General features: G+C 40.4%; 1 protein-coding gene across 5 annotated transcripts in view; it reads left to right on the top strand.

Moving 5' to 3' along the window:
• Positions 1 to 18,939, top strand: part of LOC120300311 (nitric oxide synthase 1 adaptor protein) — a 121,583-nt gene that overhangs the window by 87,426 nt on the left and 15,218 nt on the right. For 3 of the 5 annotated variants that reach the window (XM_039326141.1, XM_039326143.1, XM_039326145.1), the window contains 4 exons: positions 268 to 428; positions 1,392 to 1,559; positions 2,595 to 2,760; positions 7,561 to 7,713. In XM_039326141.1, the coding sequence (XP_039182075.1) occupies positions 268 to 428; positions 1,392 to 1,559; positions 2,595 to 2,760; positions 7,561 to 7,713 (648 nt within the window). Of the gene's footprint in view, positions 1 to 267; positions 429 to 1,391; positions 1,560 to 2,594; positions 2,761 to 7,560; positions 9,109 to 18,939 lie in introns of those variants that run through there. The other 2 variants (XM_039326142.1, XM_039326144.1) reach the window with 2 other exon arrangements.

Below are 18,939 nucleotides of genomic sequence, written 5' to 3'. Positions count from 1 at the left end.
CTGCTATTTTTTTTCCTGAATCCAACAGGTTTAATTTATGTTTTATTATTTCCATTTCTCTTTTCAAAGTCTTTTTCTGTGGATCTTTTTGTAATTCTGATTCTAACTTTCCAAATTTTTCTTTTAATAGTACATATTGCTTTCTTCTCTGTTTATTTTTCTTTGCTGGGACTTCACTTTTGCCTCTCCTAAACCAGATGTTAGGACCTTATCTTAGATCCTGCCTAGATTGCTGTAATAATTTTTGCTACTGATAATTTCTCATAGCCTGTGGTTTGACTGAACCTGAACCTGTCAACACTACTGAGGAAACAGATATTGATGCTGTGGACATCAGACGATCAGGGAGTGATCACTTGGAGTTTACCAGGGGAGTGACAGACCTTGATGCTGTTGGCAAAGAGACGTCTGGTCTTCTTTGCAGCAAGGTACATGTATCCTTGTCAGTGATTCTTCTGTTCAAAGAATACAGCTCTAGGAAGAGTGCTTGAATAACTCTGCCTTTTATAGAATCAAAAGTGCAACTGACACATGGCCCACTACCTTCCAGAGCATACGCTATCCTAATCCTGAAGTGAAAGTAATCAGGAAAACGAATCAAATGAAATACTTATGTTCCTGAATTGAAAAACCGATTGTTTCCTTGTTTCCTTAATGGGAATTATCCATTCATATTTAATTTGTGGGAAATATGAGAAATATATCATTCATTGGAAATAAATTGATCCTACACTGTAGAACCTTTCCCAAAGGAATGGTATTGTGATACATGTCAGCCCATTCCCAATGTTCTCAGCAGATGATCTGTATTCTTGATGCTACGCAATATTTGAAAACTGTATACTTCAGAAGCTCAGCTCTTTTCTGTTTCCCTGCCAGATGTCTACACCTTCTCCATCTCCTCCTTCATTTGATATTGGCAGGATATTTTAATAATATATATAATATATATAATGATATTTTAAAATCTCTGATGTTAAAATGGCTATATACATAGATGATAAATTGCTGGATACTTTTCATATTAGCCAGAATGAGTAGAATCTGATCCTCTTGGGTCGAAGCCTCTGCATCATCATGGTTGATGCTGTTACTTTTTTTTTTAATTAGGTAAAGAGAAAGTAGTATGGATGGTTTCCCCAAAACTATGGATGAGTTGGAGGAAATTATCGTGGTTAGTGATGTTGCTGAGCTATGTGAGCACTAGAACCTTGGTGATCTCCTTCCTAAAGTAGAGTGTAACCATGCTTTGGTTGTGCCACTGTAGCTCCTCCTTTCTGCCTATTGGGAGGGGAAGAATTATGTTCCTGAGAAATAAAAGATGTATACTGGGGTATAGGAAAGTCTAAGCTGAATTCTGCATTGATCACTGCATCTGCTTTTTTTCATAGGACTTGGTTCATAAAGAGAATATCTTCATGGCTTCTCCTAAAATGCTTCTCCCTTCTTCTACCCAGTTGCCTGAGCCAGAGGTTCCTCTCTCTGCTCATCACCAGATGCAGTTTCTGCAACAGCTTTTGCAGCAGCAACAGCAGCAGACTCAGTTTGCTGTGGCTCAGGTTATTATCTATTTTGCAGGAAGATCTAATTCAGTGATGGCGAACCTTTTAGAGACCGAGTGCCCAAAAACTGTGCGCAATGGGGCGTAAGGGCAGAGTCTTGTCTACACTGCCTGGCTATCATGTCCTTGACTGCACTGCTCCGCGTGGATCACGCTCAGGGGCGACCCTTCTCCAGGAGGGCTGCTGATGAGGAGGGTGTCATGGGGGGAGGCAAGGCTGGGACAACAGCACGTGTGCCCACAGAGAGGGCTCCGAGTGCTGCCTCTGGCACCCCTGCCATAGGTTTTCCACCACTGATCTAATTGAAGAAAAGACTGTATAGAAATCCTATACAAAATAATCTGAACTGTGTTAGTGTATGAAATGTTCCAACCTGAGCTCGGCTAATAGTTGCCTGTTCAATTGCAGTTCTTTAGCTAAGAAATAGCAAAAGATTTAAAGGAATAGAACCCTAGATCAGCAGTTTCAGTGCCAACTTTATTGCATAGCTCTCATGGAATATCCTTGTCTTTACTGCCAGTATATTAATGAAAATGTAAGAATATTTGGTGGTGGTTGAAACAATATACCATTTGTTTTCTTACTCATGAACTGCTCCCCTTGGAGACTGCTATCACTCTGAATGTTGTTTTTATCCTTAAGCCAATATCTTGGTTTCTCTTTAGTATCTAAGGCACGGGTGTCAAACTTGCAACGTCATGTGACATTCACAACGTATCACAACTTTTTTTCCATTACCGGCAATGGGTGGGTGTGGTTTTGCCATGATGCATCTGGCCCGTGGGCCGGCAGTTTGACATCCCTGATCTAAGGGCTCTGCAAAGTATTTCGTGGGTTGGATCTTCTCAGTCTTCTGCAGGCCCAAAAGACAGTTTCACTAGCTATCTCAGGGGAAATAATCTTGAAGTATATTCAGCCTCCATTCATATCTATATTCAAAGGTAGGGTTCTGTCAGAAAGACAGATCTTCTGTACTATCTACTTCTCACTGCAGCTATGTATAACAATGTGTTTTTTGTCTCTGTTCTGCAGGTACATCTGTTGAAAGACCAATTAGCTACAGAGGCAGCTGCCCGCCTTGCGGCACAGGCCCGAGTACATCAGCTCTTGCTTCAGAATAAAGACCTTCTTCAGCATATATCACTTCTGGTAAAGCAAGTGCAGGAACTGGAGGCAAAACTGCTGGGATTTAACACCAGTAAGAGCTCTTCCTTCTCCTGTCTATAGGAATAATTTCTTTTCCTGTCTTAGATTTCTGTCCAGAACACATTTTCCATTTGTCTTTAATGCTGTAATTTTTTTACAGCAAGTTATATCTGTACCAAATGTAAACAAATTGAATTATTTGAGGAAAAGTAAAGTGTCTAGAGGAAAAAAGCAAAGGGTCTAGGGTCTCATCTGTCTTTACACTAAAGGGAAAAATAACGCAACTTATCAAATGCAGCACCGTAAAAGACAGAATAGAAGTACAAGTAAAATGGACAAGAAAATGGTAAGAGAACACTTATGGGTGGAAAAAGGGGTGGAGAAATAATACTGTTTTGGAGTTTTTACTAACATAATAGTGTCTCTAAATCATGTCCAGTTAGACTTCATTTTCCTCCAGCAGACTCTCATCATCTCTCAGTACTTTTCAGGACCTGCAACTCCTCTGTGAACCACAGGGAGAGTCAAGAGTGATGGTTGAGACAGGATGCACAGGCATGATCTTGTCCAAATCCTTGGGTGCCCTTTGATTTCAGGATGTTAGCAAGACTTTGGGAGGACTATGCAGCAATCCTCCCAGAGCATCCCCTAGTGCACTCTGGAACCCATTGGGGCCTATCATTGTTAGGGACGTATTTGAAGAAATCTGACCTCTCTGCAAAGGGGGCAGCATAAGAGAGTCTCAAGAACACCAGGGCATGATCTGACCATGACAAGCAGGATAATGTTAGATCCCCCACCAGATCACATTGCCTTTGCTTCAATAAGAAGATCATTGTCAGACCTAACCTGGCTTGGACATTTAGGAAAGAAAGACCCTCGACTCCATTTGTAGCGAAAGGTATACTTTTACTAAAGCCAAGTTATTACAGAATAAGCAAAGTAAAATCTGAATATTCCTGCATAAACTCAGTGGTTTTCCCCTTCTCCCAGGCTTTCGCACTTTGATCATTTTCTTAATGATATTTCCAATGATATTCAAACTAGGTGGTTTATTAACAGTTCTAAAGTTTGGCACCTCTTTAGCAGGTGTTTGCATTCCGTACCCATATCTGTGTCCTTGAATCTCTCAACCGTTGTCTCTGGTTGGCATTTTTGGTTCCTGTCATCCCCCCTCCCTATATTCCTCCATTGCTCCTTCCCTCCCTTTTTACGGCAAGATGCCAGCAAAGGGAAGCAAGGCTGAAGCAATTTGATAGCAGATCTGACAATCATGAAGTCACTGTCCTGAGTCAGACCTAAGATGATCTGGGATAGGCCATAGCCACCATGGTAGTCATGAACTTCTGAGCTGCTTCCAAGGTTGAACCCAGTGATGGCAGGTTGAAGTACTCCAGAATATAAGTCTAGGGAACTCCACTGCCAGCCCTGAAATGGCCTTCAGTGGTTCTGGCAGGGAAAGTATGACACAGCAGGAAGGCTAGTTATGTTAGCAACAATCCATATTGATCCCATGAGCCCAGTTTCAAAAATAGGATCTCACAACCAGAGACTTGGGGAGCAAGACCCCTGAAGGCCAAAAGAGACTCTGATGATCACTGCGACATCACCTCTCTTACTCTGCGGTCTTGGCTGGTGCCAGATCCTAAATCTGGCTGGTCATATCTCTAATAGGGGAACCCTCACTTCCAGATTCAGCCAGGTCTTGGTGATGCATGCCAAATCTCCTTGATGAGATCTTGGATAAAGGGAGCTTTATTGACTGACCTGGCATTCACCAGGAACCGCCAAACCTCAGGGCCTCTGAGAATATGTTGTCCAGGAACTGGGAATGAGCTCAGGGAGCCAGAACTTGCAACTGAGACTATACATTGGGTCATTTTCCCCTGTAATAGCCTGCCCTTTGGCTCCCATAGCATTCCATGCCCATCACCACTCTAACTTATTGTTCCCTTCCTTCCCTCTGGTCTCCCTCCTCTGAGAGCCAAGAGCCCTATCATCTTCCTCCATCCATTGTCATTCACTTCTTAAGCCATCCTGGGGAGATAGGTGAAGGAGCGAGCCTTCATAGGGCTATAGCTCAAGCTTGTAGCACCAAACAGGGCTTCAGAAGGGAACTTATCAAATGTGCAGACGAACCAACCTAGAAATAAGGAGAAATTTCCTGACCATGAGAACAATCACTGGAACAGCTTGTCTTCAGAAATTGTGGGTGCTTCATTACTGGAGGTTTTTAAGATGAGATCAGATAGCCATTTGTCTGAAATGGTATAGCGTCTCCTGCCTGAGCAGGGGGGTGGACTAGAAGACCTTCAAGGTCCCTTCCAAATCTGTTATTCTGAGAGCACTCTCACCCAAGACTCTTCACCGACTCTCACTTTGGGTGGGGGAGCTGCAAGTATCCACCCTAACACAACAGCCACTCCTAGGCTCTCACCCTAAGAGCGAGATAATCTCAATTGAAGCATGGATGGGTGGATCCTTTAGTAGCATACCCGATCTTGCTGTGTTCTCAAAGTCAGGTCCAGATTATTTTATTCGTTGGAAGAAACACATGAAAACATAGCCAGATTAAGCAAATAGTCAATCAATCAGTCTTGGCATCTCCTGGATCTAACATTAATTTAATTTTGGAATGATCACATGAATTTCTAGTGGCTTTTTGTGAAGGATACATATGCACTTAATTGATCAGAGTTATTATGATTATTATATTTTTATTCCACTTTTTAAAAAATACAATATATCTAATTCTCCTGCCAATTCTTTTCCATACAACAACAACCCAGTGAGGTGAATTGGGCTGAGAGGAACAGGCCCAGAGTCACCTAGCCATCTTTCATGCTGAAGGGAGGTCTCCTGGTTTCTAGGTCAGCATCTTCGCCATGACACCAAACTATTCTCACGAGTCTTTTGTGTTGCAGACTTTCATATAATGGTGAAGTTGTATGATATGTTTCACTTTCATTAAACTGTATTCTTGACATTCTAGTTTAATGTTTGCTATGATTTTTCTTCACATATTGTTTTTTTTATGGTCATCAAAAATCTTCATTCTCCAGTTTGGTCTTCAGGTTATGCATAAAGCCAGCTGCTGTAGTGATGTCTTAATTAATAGAATAGAATAGAGCTGGAAGGGACTTTGGAGGTCTTCTAGTCCAGCCCCCTGCTCAAGCAGGAGAAACTATACCATCTCAGACAGGTGAATGTCCAGTCTACACTGACTACACTGTAATGTAGTCTATTGCTTTTGTGGGTTGTTTGCTTATTTTAGAATGATGTTCCTTCTGAATGCAGCTTTAGCTTGCCATGGCAATGTCTATGGCGATTCTCAGTCATCCAAGTCATAGTTGTCTCAAAGGTGCTTTTTCAAAAGGCAACTGGACTGGGGTTTTTTTGAAGAGGAAGAAGAAGATGTTTCTCTTCTCATCCAAGAAATTTCATCAGTGTTGATGAAACTTCTTGAATGAGAAGTGAAACGTTGTCTTCTTCTTCCTCAAGAGAACAGTCCAATTGCCTTTTGAAAAAGCACCTTTGAGATGCCATGGCAATGAAGTTCAGTGCAAGGTATTTAAAAAAAACTTAATTTCTATCATTAAAAAATTCAGGTGTCACCTCATGTCAAAAAATGCTCTTAGCTTCACTGTTCCAACTATCCTATAACATCCTCACAAGTCCATAAAGAACAAGGATTGTGCACTCTTGAATTAAATTGCATAAATAAAGCAATTTCTTTCTTTGTATGAAAGTTTGCCTCTATTTTATATAGAGCTCCGTGCAGAAAGATTTAGGGATTAGGGCCCATTCCATTATAGATATAATGACATCTGTGGCCTTACCAAAGATCCATAGTAACCACATTCCCAAATTTGTGAAATACTGCTATTCCCACAAAGAGATTGTTTGCTCTAGCAGATTGTTCTTTTGACTGAGAACACCATTCTTTAGGTATGCCTCATACTCCATGGGATATTGGGCATCCTTCTGATCTTATGGGATGAACAGAGACAAATGCAGAAAGATTACACTATAAATAGAAGACCCAAATCCATGTGGTATTTTATAGATGACAACTGGTAGCTTGAATTGTACCAATTGTACACTGAGAACATACAGCTTGTCCATGATTTTACTGCAAAAGCAGTTTGGAGTTAATCACAGTATTGTCAACCATCCCACTGGATTAGACAGCAAAAGAAACTCCTGGGACACTTTTTTACCAAGAGTATAACTTTACTAAAAATTCTATATGAGTACAGAAGTAGAAAAGCCAGCTCTAATTATTTTGCATGCAAACAACATAGGAAAAACTGTCCCTTTTTACCCTGGACCTCCCATTGTCCATTGTCCACCAATCATTTGCACTCTTTGTTTTGGGAACGGTTTGTCTGCCTCGGATGTTCCCAACTGGTGACCTTGGGGTGTTGGGTCTGTCTCAGGCTTCCAGTCGACACACTTGCATTCCACAAGCCTCCATTACATTCCAATGCATTCCCTCCCCGCTTCCATTACTATTGTCTGGTTGTGAGCTGGGCTGTGTAGTGAGTCAGCCATGACAAGTATGCTTGTAACATACATCCATTCTGTGAGCTGCATTGATTACTAGCAGGTTTGTGAGTAATCAGCTTAGCTCACAGATTTTAGATGTGTTATAAGCATATTGTGATGCTCCCTAAACTGTTTTTGCAGTCGTATCCTGGACCAGCTGTATATTCTCAGTGGTCTTCAAGAGCAGCAGAAATAATTGCAACAGGTAATTGTTCTCTTGGATGGTTAGGGTAGCCATATTCTCTGACATAAACATGGCAGAAATAATTGCTCTGATGCTCCATTCTTTCTTCTTGTCTTTCAGTGGACTATCAAGACAGCTTGTTGGAAATCGCCTATCGATCAGATGCCCTGCCTGTTCTATGTGATTCCACTACCCCTATGCCTGAGGACACCCACCTTCTTCAGCCTGACAACAGCTTCTCCAATGTTTCCAGTTCTCTGGGCAGCCCTTTAGGTAGGAGTGACTGTTTGGTGAAGCTGGAATGCTTCCATTTCCTTGCTAGTATGGACCCTCCTTTGGGCAGCCTGGAGCTCATCAAATTTCGTGAGTTTGGTATTGCCTCTGAGTATGAATCCAACGTGGATGAAGCCGAGGAGTGGGACTCATGGGCCCAAGAGGAACCACGTCGCCTGCTCAATATCGTGGACAAACAGGGGCTGGGAGATAGCCTGGAAAATGAGGTTGCCCTTTGAAAGGAAAATGAAGTGTCTTAGGTCTGATAATATCTGAAATGATGCTTGCATGTCCTTTTAAAAGGTCTCAGCAAGCTTGTCTATTTCTGTTCTATCTTCTGAGTACAGATTCTTCTTGTGAAAGAGTGAACCTTTGGAGGAATGATAGTTCCTGGTCCACAGTTAGGCCACTTGAAAAACTGCTCTTTTTCCACTGACAGAACAAGTATTACCTCAGATGTCCCACATCTCTGATCTTCCATCACTTTAGAGCATTGGCATCTCAAAAAATTAGTTTTCCTTTAGAAAAGCAGTTTTGAGAGTGAAAGTATAGTATTGAAAGTGCGTGGATAAAAACCCAAAGCCAGCAATGGGAGTGAAGAAATTACTAGAGGCCTGGAAGGATGTCTTCAGTGTACAATATTTCTCTTTGCCGCTCCCTATAAATGTGGGGAACAGAATATATTATGCAAGTCAAGCAATGTATTCCATTTGCCTGGTTTGCAAAATGCAATTAGGAAAGAGAACATACTGCATACAATGTGTTTGACTTTGGTACAGAATTGCCTTGTTTGTATTGTGCTGCCTTCTCCGGGTAGAATATGTAGAGTATTGCTCTTAGCCAAAACTTTTCAACTTTCTGTCTTTCCTGTTTAAGCCTCCCTATTTAATCTTCAGACAGGACCAATAACTGCTTTATATCTGTGAAATTTGAAGAAAATGGTTCAGCTTTGAACAAATTGCATAGGGATAAATTGTTTAACATGACATCCATGCTCTTTTGGAATTTGAACCTGGTCATTCATGAATACATTCCAGAAAAGGCTTCCCTAATTCCAAAAGAATAGCTATAGTATTTTGTCATTAGAGAAGCATTTTAAAAAGAAATCCTTGTCAAAGCAATTTCTTGATCGTTCATCCCAAACAAATGCAGACTATGTGGCTAGCCTGACACCTCAATATACCATCTCATGGGAGTGGTTTATTTGGTTCCAATCTAACATCTGTAAACATATCTACTGTCTTTCATTTGATCATCTGCTGCATTGCATGAACCCAGCTGTATCTTTCATGCAACCAAGTTTAGCACAGCCAATCACGTCTGTCTTCTCCACATGATAGATTCTGTCCCATATAACTGGGTGCTTATTACCTAGTAAAGACTCTGCTCTCATAATTATGTTGCTGATATGTCATTTGCATATAGCCCAAATACACAAGTAGCCTTTATGCCTGCAGTGGTAATGGAAAAAGGTTAAATTGGCATGTGAAGTTTCTTTCTAGCTTGTATTTTAATTCAAACGATAAATAACTTTGTTTAGTGTTTGCTTTATGTTATAGCAGTGTGATAAATTTACCTGGATCTATCCTTTGAAATGTGCCCAGATTAACTTCTTAATCATTAGTAGTTAAAATATTTTCTGCTTGATATTGTGATTGTTCTGCAAAATGGATCACTACATTTTTAGTTTTGATTGCAGTAATTTTAAGGAACAATTAGGTAAAGCTGCAGAAGATTTAGGCAATACCAAATGACAGGAAAAGAGCTGATGTGGTTCCAATCTACAAAAAGGGGGGGGAAAGTGGATCCAGTAAACTGCAGACTGACATAAATAGTTGGGAAAATTCTGGAAAAGATAATTAAGCAATGCATTTGTAAGTATCTAGAAACAAGCAAAGTTATTACTAGAAGTCAACATGGGTTTGTCAAAAGATAAGATAAGATAATTTATTGTCATTTTTATACTGTGGGCACAATGGCACACATCAAAAATGAAATTTAGTTGCCCGCTCACAAAGTGAAACACATACATAACACACACGTAAACATACTATGAACAACATATGTATAGACCCACATCCCTACATATACGTAGCAAATAAATATTAAATATTGTCCATTTTGAATATATAACAAAAGGAGGAAGCTTGAGAGTTCACAAGGTTAATGCTGTATGGACAAAGTAGACCACAGCCTACTTCATTGTAAAATAGAATAATCTGAGACAGACTGCATCACTACCAGCTGGATACATAACTGCATTCAATGTCTAGTCCTCAATGGAACTACATCTAAATGCAGAGAAGCATGCAGTGGGGTACCTGAAGATTCTGCCTTATGTCCAGCGTTTTTCAACAACTTCATAAACAATTTAGAAGGGGAACTCATCAAATTTGCAGATGACCCCAAGCTGGGGGGAATACTAACACTTTAAGAAGATAGACTCAAAATTCAGAAGAATCTTGACATATTTGAAAGCTAGGTACTATCCAACAAAATGCAATTCAGTGGTGAGAAAAGTAAGGCCCTACACATAGGCAAGAAAAACCGAATGCACAGGTATAAAATAGATTGTACCTGGCTCAACAGTAGTAAATGAGAATGATCTAGGTGTCCTAGTAGACCACCATTTAAGTATGAGCCAGTGATGTGCTACAACTGCCAAAAAAAACTAATGTAGTCCTAGGGTCCATGAACAAAGGGATAGTTTCAAAATCACATAAATGTTAGTACTACATACTGCATTGGTAAGATTACACTTGGAATATTGCCTCTAGTTTTGCTCAGCATAATGCAAAAATGATGTTGAGACCCTAAAAAGAGTGCAGAGAAGAGCAGGAAAGATGATTAGGGGTTTGGAGGCTAAAACATATGCTAAATGATTAACATCAAACAAGAGCACAGAGAACGAGTGGCTGCACATGGAGTCAGAGGTAACTGGCAGCAGAGAACGAGAGAGCCAACTCTAGAGCACAGCTAAGCAGCCCAACGCTAGGGGGGGAAAGGCAACGGAGAGCAGCAAACTGGAACCAGAGTGCCCCCCCCCATCCAACAAAGCGGCCGTGCAGGATAACAAAAGGGACACCAGAGGACTTCTAGGCCAACCCGACACAGGGAGGCAGAGACCGACATGGCAAACTGGGCCACGCAACATTAGCAGCTCAAGCAGTGGAAAGGAGGCAGCTGATGGCAGCGTGAGGCGGAGGACCATTGAGATGGCTGGGGGAAGCAAAAAGGAAGTGGCCAGCGGCAACGTGAGGCAGTGGACTGGTGAGGTAGTTGAGGACAGTATGGAGGTGGCAGGCGGTGGTAGTGGCAGCAGTGGACCGGGAGGCCCGCAGGTGGCGGAGAGGCAGCAGCAGCAAGCCAGGAGGCCTGCAGGTGACAGCGAGGCAGCAGCGGCAAACCGGAGGCCTGCAGGTGATGGTGTCCTTTTCTGAGGACTGGGAGGCCTGCAGGTGGAGGCAAGGCAGCAGCGGCAAACTGGGAGGCCTGCAGGTGGAGGCGAGGTGGCAGCGGCGGACTGGGAGGCTTGCAGGTGGAGGAGAGGCAGCAGCGGCAGACCAGGAGGCCTGTAGGTGGTGGTGGTGAAGCAGCAACAGACCAGAGGCCTACAGGCGGCAGCAAGGCAGCAAGACAAAAACCACCAAACACCAAACTCATGGAACAGACAACTGAGGCTATTGTGGTATGCAATACAAGGTCCATGTATGCACTGATGCCCAAAGAACACCCCAACTATACATGCATCACATGCAAATTATGTTAACAACTACAGGAAAAGGTTAGGAACTTAGAAGCAACTCTAGCCAAACCCCAATGTACGAAAGAAAGCTCCACCCAAATGGAACCAAACAATGAACAATTAACTCCCAGAGGACTTGACCCCACTGATAAACCCTTGGAGAAAGACAAATGGAGGTATGTTACACACAGAAGGAAACACAATACCCAAAGAAAGAAACAGCATACAATAAATAAACCCCCTCTGCCCAACTCTACCCAATTAGAAACAGCCCCACTAAAATTGACCAATCGATTTCTCCCCTTAGACGGAAACACGCAGACCCACAACCCCCCTCAAAGAAGACATGCAGACACCTCGCAAAAAGACAACTTCAAACATCCCTAAAAAGGTCACTTCAAATATCCCTTAAAAAGCCACATCAACAAACATGCCTGAGATAAACAGAAAAGCACCCCAGACTGCAGTCCCCCACAAAAAAGAAAGGAGATGTTGTTAATAGGAGACTCCATCCTCAAAGGAACAAAACCATCCATCTGCAGACCAGACATACAATCCAGGGAAGTATGCTGTTTCCCTAGAGCAACAGATCTCCCTAACAAACTAAAAGACAAAAAGGACAAATACAAAAAATGAAAAGAGGGGCACATAAATAAAGCCGATTATCAGCAGACAGCCAGAACATACAAAGATGAAGTCAGGAAAGCAAAGGCTCAGAACGAATAAATTCATGCAACAGAAATCAAGGACAATAAAAAAAGTTTCTTCCAACACATTAACAAGAAAAAAAATCAAGGAGACTGTAGGCCCATTAAAGAGAGAAGATGGCAAGGAAATTACAGGCAACAGGGAAAAAGCAGAGCTGTTTAACTCATACTTTGCGTCAGTCTTCACACAACACACCAAAAAACTATTGCAAAAGACATACTAGAAACAAAAATTAAAATAAGCAAGAAAATGGTAATGGAACACCTATCCAACCTTGACAAATACAAATCACTGGGACCGACAGACTACATCTCAGAGTTCTGAAGGAGCTGGCAGATGTTATTTCAGAACTGCTGTACCACATCTTTCATAAATCCTGGAGTACCAGGGAAATACCTGAGGATTGGAAAAGGGCTGATGTAGTCCCCATCTTCAAGAAAGGGAGAAAAACCAGACCCAGGAAACTACAGACCAATCAGTTTATCATCAATACTTGGGAAGATCCTAGAAAAGATAATCAAAAAACAGATCTGCAAACAACTAGAAACAAACAAAGTCATAACTAGTAGCCACATGGGTTTCTAAAAACAGATCATGCCAAAACAATCTCATCTCATTCTTCAATAAAGAGACTAAACTAGTAGACCAGCGAAATACAGTGGATGTAGTATACTTAGATTTCAATAAGGCATTTGACAAGGAAGACCACAATCTACTCCTTGGTAAGCTAGGAAAAGGTGGAATAGACAACATCACCACCAGATGAATCTGTAGCTGGCTAACAAACCGTACTCAATGAGTAGTCCTCAACGGCACTACATCCACATGGAGAGAAGTAATCAGTGGGGTAGCACAAGATTCCGTTTTAGGCCCAGTACTCTTCAATATCTTCATAAATGACTTAGATGAGGGAATTGAAGGGAAACTCATCAAATTTGCAGATGACACCAAACTGACAGGAGTAGCCAACATCCCAGAAGACAAACTCATAATCCAAAAAGATCTTAACAAACTTGAACAATGGGCCCTATCCAACAAAACGAGTTTCAATGTGAAGAAAAGCAAAGTCTTACATTTAGGAAGGAAAAACCAAAGGTACAAATACAGATTGAGCAAGACCTGGCTCAAAAACAGTAATTGTAAGAGGGACCTTGAAGTCCTAGTGGACGATCACTTGACTATGAGCCAACAATGTGCAGCAGCAATCAAAAAAGCTAATACAATCCTGAGTTGTATAAACAGAGGCATAGAATCAAGATCATGCAAAGTATTATTACCACCTTATAAAATCCTAGTAAGACCACACCTGGAATACTGCAGCCAATTTTGGTCACCATATCACAAAAAAGATGTTGAGAGTCTGGAAAGAATTCAGAGAAGAGCAACTAAGATGATCAAAGGCCTGGAGACTAAAACATACGAAGAACGGCTACGGCACTTGGGTTTGGCTAGTCTAAAGAAGAAATAGGGGAGACATGATAGCAGTGTTCCACTATCTGAGGGGCTGCCACAGGAAGAGGGGTCCAGGTTGTTCACCAAAGCACCAGAGGGAAGGACAAGAAGCAATGGTTGGAAACTGATCAAAGAGAGAAGCAATGTGGAACTAAGGAGAAACTTCCTGACAGTGAGGACAATCAACCAGTGAAACAGCTTACCTCCAGAAATTGTGGGCGCTCCATCACTGGAGATTTTTAAGAGGAGACTGGACATTTATCTATCTGAGACAGTATAGGTTCTCCTGCTTGAACAGGGGGCTGGATTAGAAGACCTCCAAGGTCCCTTCCAGCTCTATTCTATTCTAGTCTTACAAAGAGAAGGGTTATGGGTGATATGATAGTAGTCTTCCAGTACTTGAAGGGTTGTCACAGAGAAGACAGGGTCAACCTATTATCCAAAGCACCCAAAGACAGGACAAAAAGTAACAAGTGGAAGATCATTAAAGAGAGATCCAATCTAAAACTAAGGAGAAATTTCCTGACAGTGAGAACAGTTAATCAGTGGATAAGCTTACCTCCAGAAGTTGTGGGTGCTCCATCACTGGAGGTTTTTAAGAAGTGATTGGATAGTCATTTGTCTGGATTTATACAGCATCTCCTGCTTGAGCAGGGTGTTGGACTAGAAGACTCCAAGGTGTCTTCCAATCCTATTATTCTATATTTAAAGTTCTAAACTATCTCTGTGCAAAGAAAGTGGAGATTTAATTTGTACTGGATAACGGGAAATATTCCAACTTATGCTCCTTTATATAATTATGATTGGTAGTCAATGGCAATTTCCTTATTCCTACTTTTACCATTGGAAGTACCTCAAACTGAAACTGGGATTTGTTAGGGGTCCATGATAGAGAACCATATATATTTTCTTTTCATTTTTTTTTTCAAAAATTATCAAACAAATTCTCTTTTGCTTTCCTGTTTTCATTTGTCAGCTATGTCATCATTTCATTCACAAAGCATCTCCTAAGCTTAAAGAATTATTACCCCCAGACTTTCTAATTGGAGTAGCTTTGGTAGCAATGGGAAGTGAGAGATAATACTTGTCTGGGCATTTTATATGTTTCCAAAATCAGCAGATGCTGGTTATAGGATGTGTGGCCAAATGTACCTCAGGTGAGGAACACAGAAAAACAAGTAGCTTCACGGGATGGTGGGTGGCTTCAAACATTCAGCAGATGCCTGCTGTGCTTTTCCATTAAGCTAATTATAATATGTACTGATATTACTGAGAACTCTTAAAGCGAATAATGGAGGAGATCACTTGCAATGCAGTTTCTGAATATCCCTTGGGTGTCCAGGGTTCCTGGAGCAGCCCTGGATTCTAAGGAAATTGTAGAAAGTTTGAAGAATGTAGTAGCTGACTGAGGGACAAGAATGGAAGTGTTCCTGGCTGTAAGGGCTTGCACCCGTGGCAATGGACATTGTCCTGCCTAACTTGAAATGGATACTTTTGAAGAAAACTGAGATGAAAATAAAGCCTTTCCTTTATGTTGTAGTGTGTGCGTGTGGGGGGGTTCTCCTTCCCCCCCCCCCAAACTCCCCTTGCTTTCCTCTGAATGTCTACTTTCAGAGATCTAGGCCAATTCAGGTGAAATCCTAGGGTAATGGCCCAGGAACAAGCTGAATGCCCACATGTTTATTTCCTGACTCCCTCTTTCTTGCCTGGTGTATAACTTCAGCAAAGCTTCTTTGTTTTTAAATTAGTCCCCCGTGAAGCCCAAAATTTACCCTGGTCTGGGAAGAACACTTAAATCATTATGTATCAGAGGAATATATCAAATTAAATCAGCCTTATTGTGAAGGGAAGTAGAGAGAACATAGCCCATTCCTACATTGCTAAAGCAGGAACAGAGAAGCCATAAATCACGGCCCATTCTTAATTCATCAATTGGATTTTTAGGAATGCAACTCAGGGAGAAAGTGCCTTCTAAATGAATTAGATGGCTGACTTATTTCCCCACTGTTATTTTTGATCCTGCAAATCTAATTGAAAGGTAGAAAGAGAGCAGTGTGGCCTCTTTGGTGTCTGACAACCATGGCAAAAGTAGTGGGAGAGGAGGAAGGGCTGTTGCCAACTCCTGTGGACTATCCTATAATGAATTATAGGCCAGGTCCTATAGTGAAAAATTAATCTCAGGGCTGTATTAAGGACATAATCAAGGCAAGGAAGTGAGTGGTGATGAACAGGAAGTGAATGTTGAGAAATGGAAAGAGTATACAGTAGTGGCCAAAATTGTAGAAACCTTTTGGGAAAAGTGTACAGTAGAAATGCCACCTTTGGTTAAGTTTCCACCAATTTTTCTTTTAATTTCTTTATAACTGTTACCTTGTTCACTTAATAATACTATTTTACATCAATATCTGGGGAACCGGTCAACTCTTTGCACCATTACTTTAATTTTATTACGTGTTACAAGCTCACTAAATGAAAGAACATAAAAAAACCCAACCAACTTGATAGCAATCACATAACACACTGACAAATGTCCTCCTCTCAGCTTCAGTACAGGACATCAATAACTGAATCCTACTATGATCTGATTGGCTCATTGCCAAAACAAAATGACACCTGATTGGCTCTCTAAACACTCATGCTCATTGGCTACAATCAGATGAAGGAAAGCTATCTGATATCAACCTAAGCAAGTTGTGCTTCCTTTTTCTGGTTATTTGGCTATAACTTTTCATAGAATACAGTACAGATAATTGAACAAACTTTGTTGCATTACATTCTTGATTAAATTACCTTTCCATTGATATATAATTTTATGGTACTACTCCCCCCCAAAAGTGGTGTTATTAGCCATCAAACCTCAAAAATACACTTTTCCCAAAGGGTTTCCACAATTTTGGCCACTACTGTATATAGTTCCAACTGGAAAGAAAACAAGTAGGATGTGGAGATGAAACACTAAGAAGATAAGGCTGCAAGTGGAAAAAGCCAGAGCAGCAGCAGCATCCTCAGCAATGGTACTCACAGTTACATTAGGTGAACATATTATGTAAAAAGAACACCATCAGATCCACTTAGCAGAGTCCATCTCTAGCAGGCTATGAATATTACTTAGGGGTAGCCCCAACCACCTACTTGGAAATCCAGAATTGAATCCCTAGGAGTGACTCAGGTTGTCTGTCTGATCACCTAATATTAGTGTATTTTTATACTTCATATATTTTCTTCAGAAAGCTCCCCTGGCATTTCTATATCTCTTGTGTTCTTTTGCTAGCTCAGTGGTTATTATGGAATTACTTTTCTGTAAGTGCACTTAAGCCCAGGGTGGTGGTTTTGGCTTTTGCTAAATAAATCTTCCTTATATCTAAAGCAAAACTGTTGTTTCTGCTTTCTTTGCTTCCTTTACTTTCTCTATTCTTTGCAAACTTGCTTTTTTACATTTTGTGAATTGTGAAAAAAGATAGGTGATTTCTTCAAGGTTCCTGAAAAGCCGCAGCTGAAACATCTTCTGTAGAGAAAAGCTGCATGGGAATCAATGGCTAATGTTGTCAATAGACAAGTCAATAAGAAATATCAATTCCTGTATCTCTCCTATAAAGCAACTTTCACACAAAAAGCTTTGTAAAGAACCCCCTGCACCAAGAGGCACTTGTTAAGAGTGGCAGGTCAGTTTTCATGAAATGGTGGTAACCAGATCCATATGATCACTCTTGTCATGTTAACCTGGAAATCCTCCTTGGGCACCTCAATCCATTCAAACTGATTGATTCCTTTCTTGTATCACAGGCAAAAGCTTCCCCATCCCTTTCAAGACTCAAGTATCCAGAAAGATATTGAGGCTCAAACCTATTTATAATGTTTCAGTAGATTAATTCCACTAGACTGTAACATCTTGTGTTAGATTTTCTGAATTAATGTCAAATGCAAACATCTATGACAAAATTTGGGGAGGGAACTAATTTGTTCTGAAATGCTGATACATTCCCCCTATTCTATGAAAACCACTTAATGAATGTCACTATCATGGAGAATAAATATTTCTTTGTGATAAAGCACACTCAACAGGATACAGTAGTAGAGCAACAGAGACTGTATAAGAGGCTAGAATAATGTAGCTGAATGGACTAACTGAATGTTAACATACAACATATACCAACATTTTAATAAGCTGATGTTCAATGCATCATTTGGAGCCTGTTGACTTCCCATGACAGGAAGTACCCAGCTTTCACCTCTTCCTTAATGGGGAAATGCAAGAGAAATGATGGTGGCCAGCACTTTTGAAGTGATTATGAGAAATGAGACTCTACAATGAAGTGATGCAAGATCTCTTGGGAATGCACTTAAGGAGCTTCTAAAGCTCTTTTGTGGCTACATAACAGTTATTCCTGTATAATTGAAGACAGGTTTGTGCTTAGATATACAATAAATCAGGAACTGAATCCTTTTCTGCTCATAAAAGATATCAATTAAACATGCAGGAAAAGAGAGTGATGCTTTCTTTTACTTTTTCTAAAAAAATCATTTTAATTAATCATTTGCTGCAATATTTCAAATGCTTAAATCTTTTTTTTTTGCAAATGCAAATATTTATAGTAAAGCTTTTAAGGGTATCCAAATATTTATAAACACTGTAAATCAGTAGGAGTACCGAGTAATAAATACCTATCAACTTTTTCTAAGCAGTTCTATTTTTTCCCTTTCATCTCTTTCCTTTTTTTATTAAAAGTTTTATAAATTTATTACAATATAAACCCCCCCACCCCTTCCCCCCTCCCCCATTTCCCAGAGCTGATTACAGGGTAACACAAAATAATAAACAAATATAATCTAACTAACATAAACCAACTGTACTATCAATCAAAACCATAACATACTTTAACTCCTTCTCAATACAAATATTAACAAATTAAGTCAAAAATAATAATATAATTAAAACTATTAATAATTATCTAAGATCTACTCAAAAGCAAGATAATACTTTTCAATTTCATATTTCTTCTGAATATAATCAATCCATCTTCTCCAAACCATAATATATCTTTCTTGTGAATGGTCCTTCAAGTAGGCGGAGATCTTCGCCATATCTGCTAAATTAGACACTTTAAGTATCCATTCTTCCAAAGTAGGCAACAAATTTTTCTTCCAATGAAATCTTTGTTTGTAAAAAGCCTGTATAATTTCATTGCGAAGTGATCTTCTAGAAAAGTAAATAACCACATCTCTTGGTAAATTTCTCTGCTTCGCAATCCATGAATGAACTCTGAAAATTTTTTCAATATCTCTCAACATTTCTTCAATTCCACATCCCAAAATGGATGCTA

The sequence above is a fragment of the Crotalus tigris genome, unplaced genomic scaffold (assembly GCF_016545835.1).
Source record: "Crotalus tigris isolate CLP2741 ecotype Arizona unplaced genomic scaffold, ASM1654583v1 scf7180000024339.11422700, whole genome shotgun sequence".
Lineage (NCBI taxonomy): Eukaryota > Metazoa > Chordata > Lepidosauria > Squamata > Viperidae > Crotalus > Crotalus tigris.
Note: the sequence above shows the minus strand (reverse complement) of the source record. Positions and strands in the feature narration are given on the sequence as shown.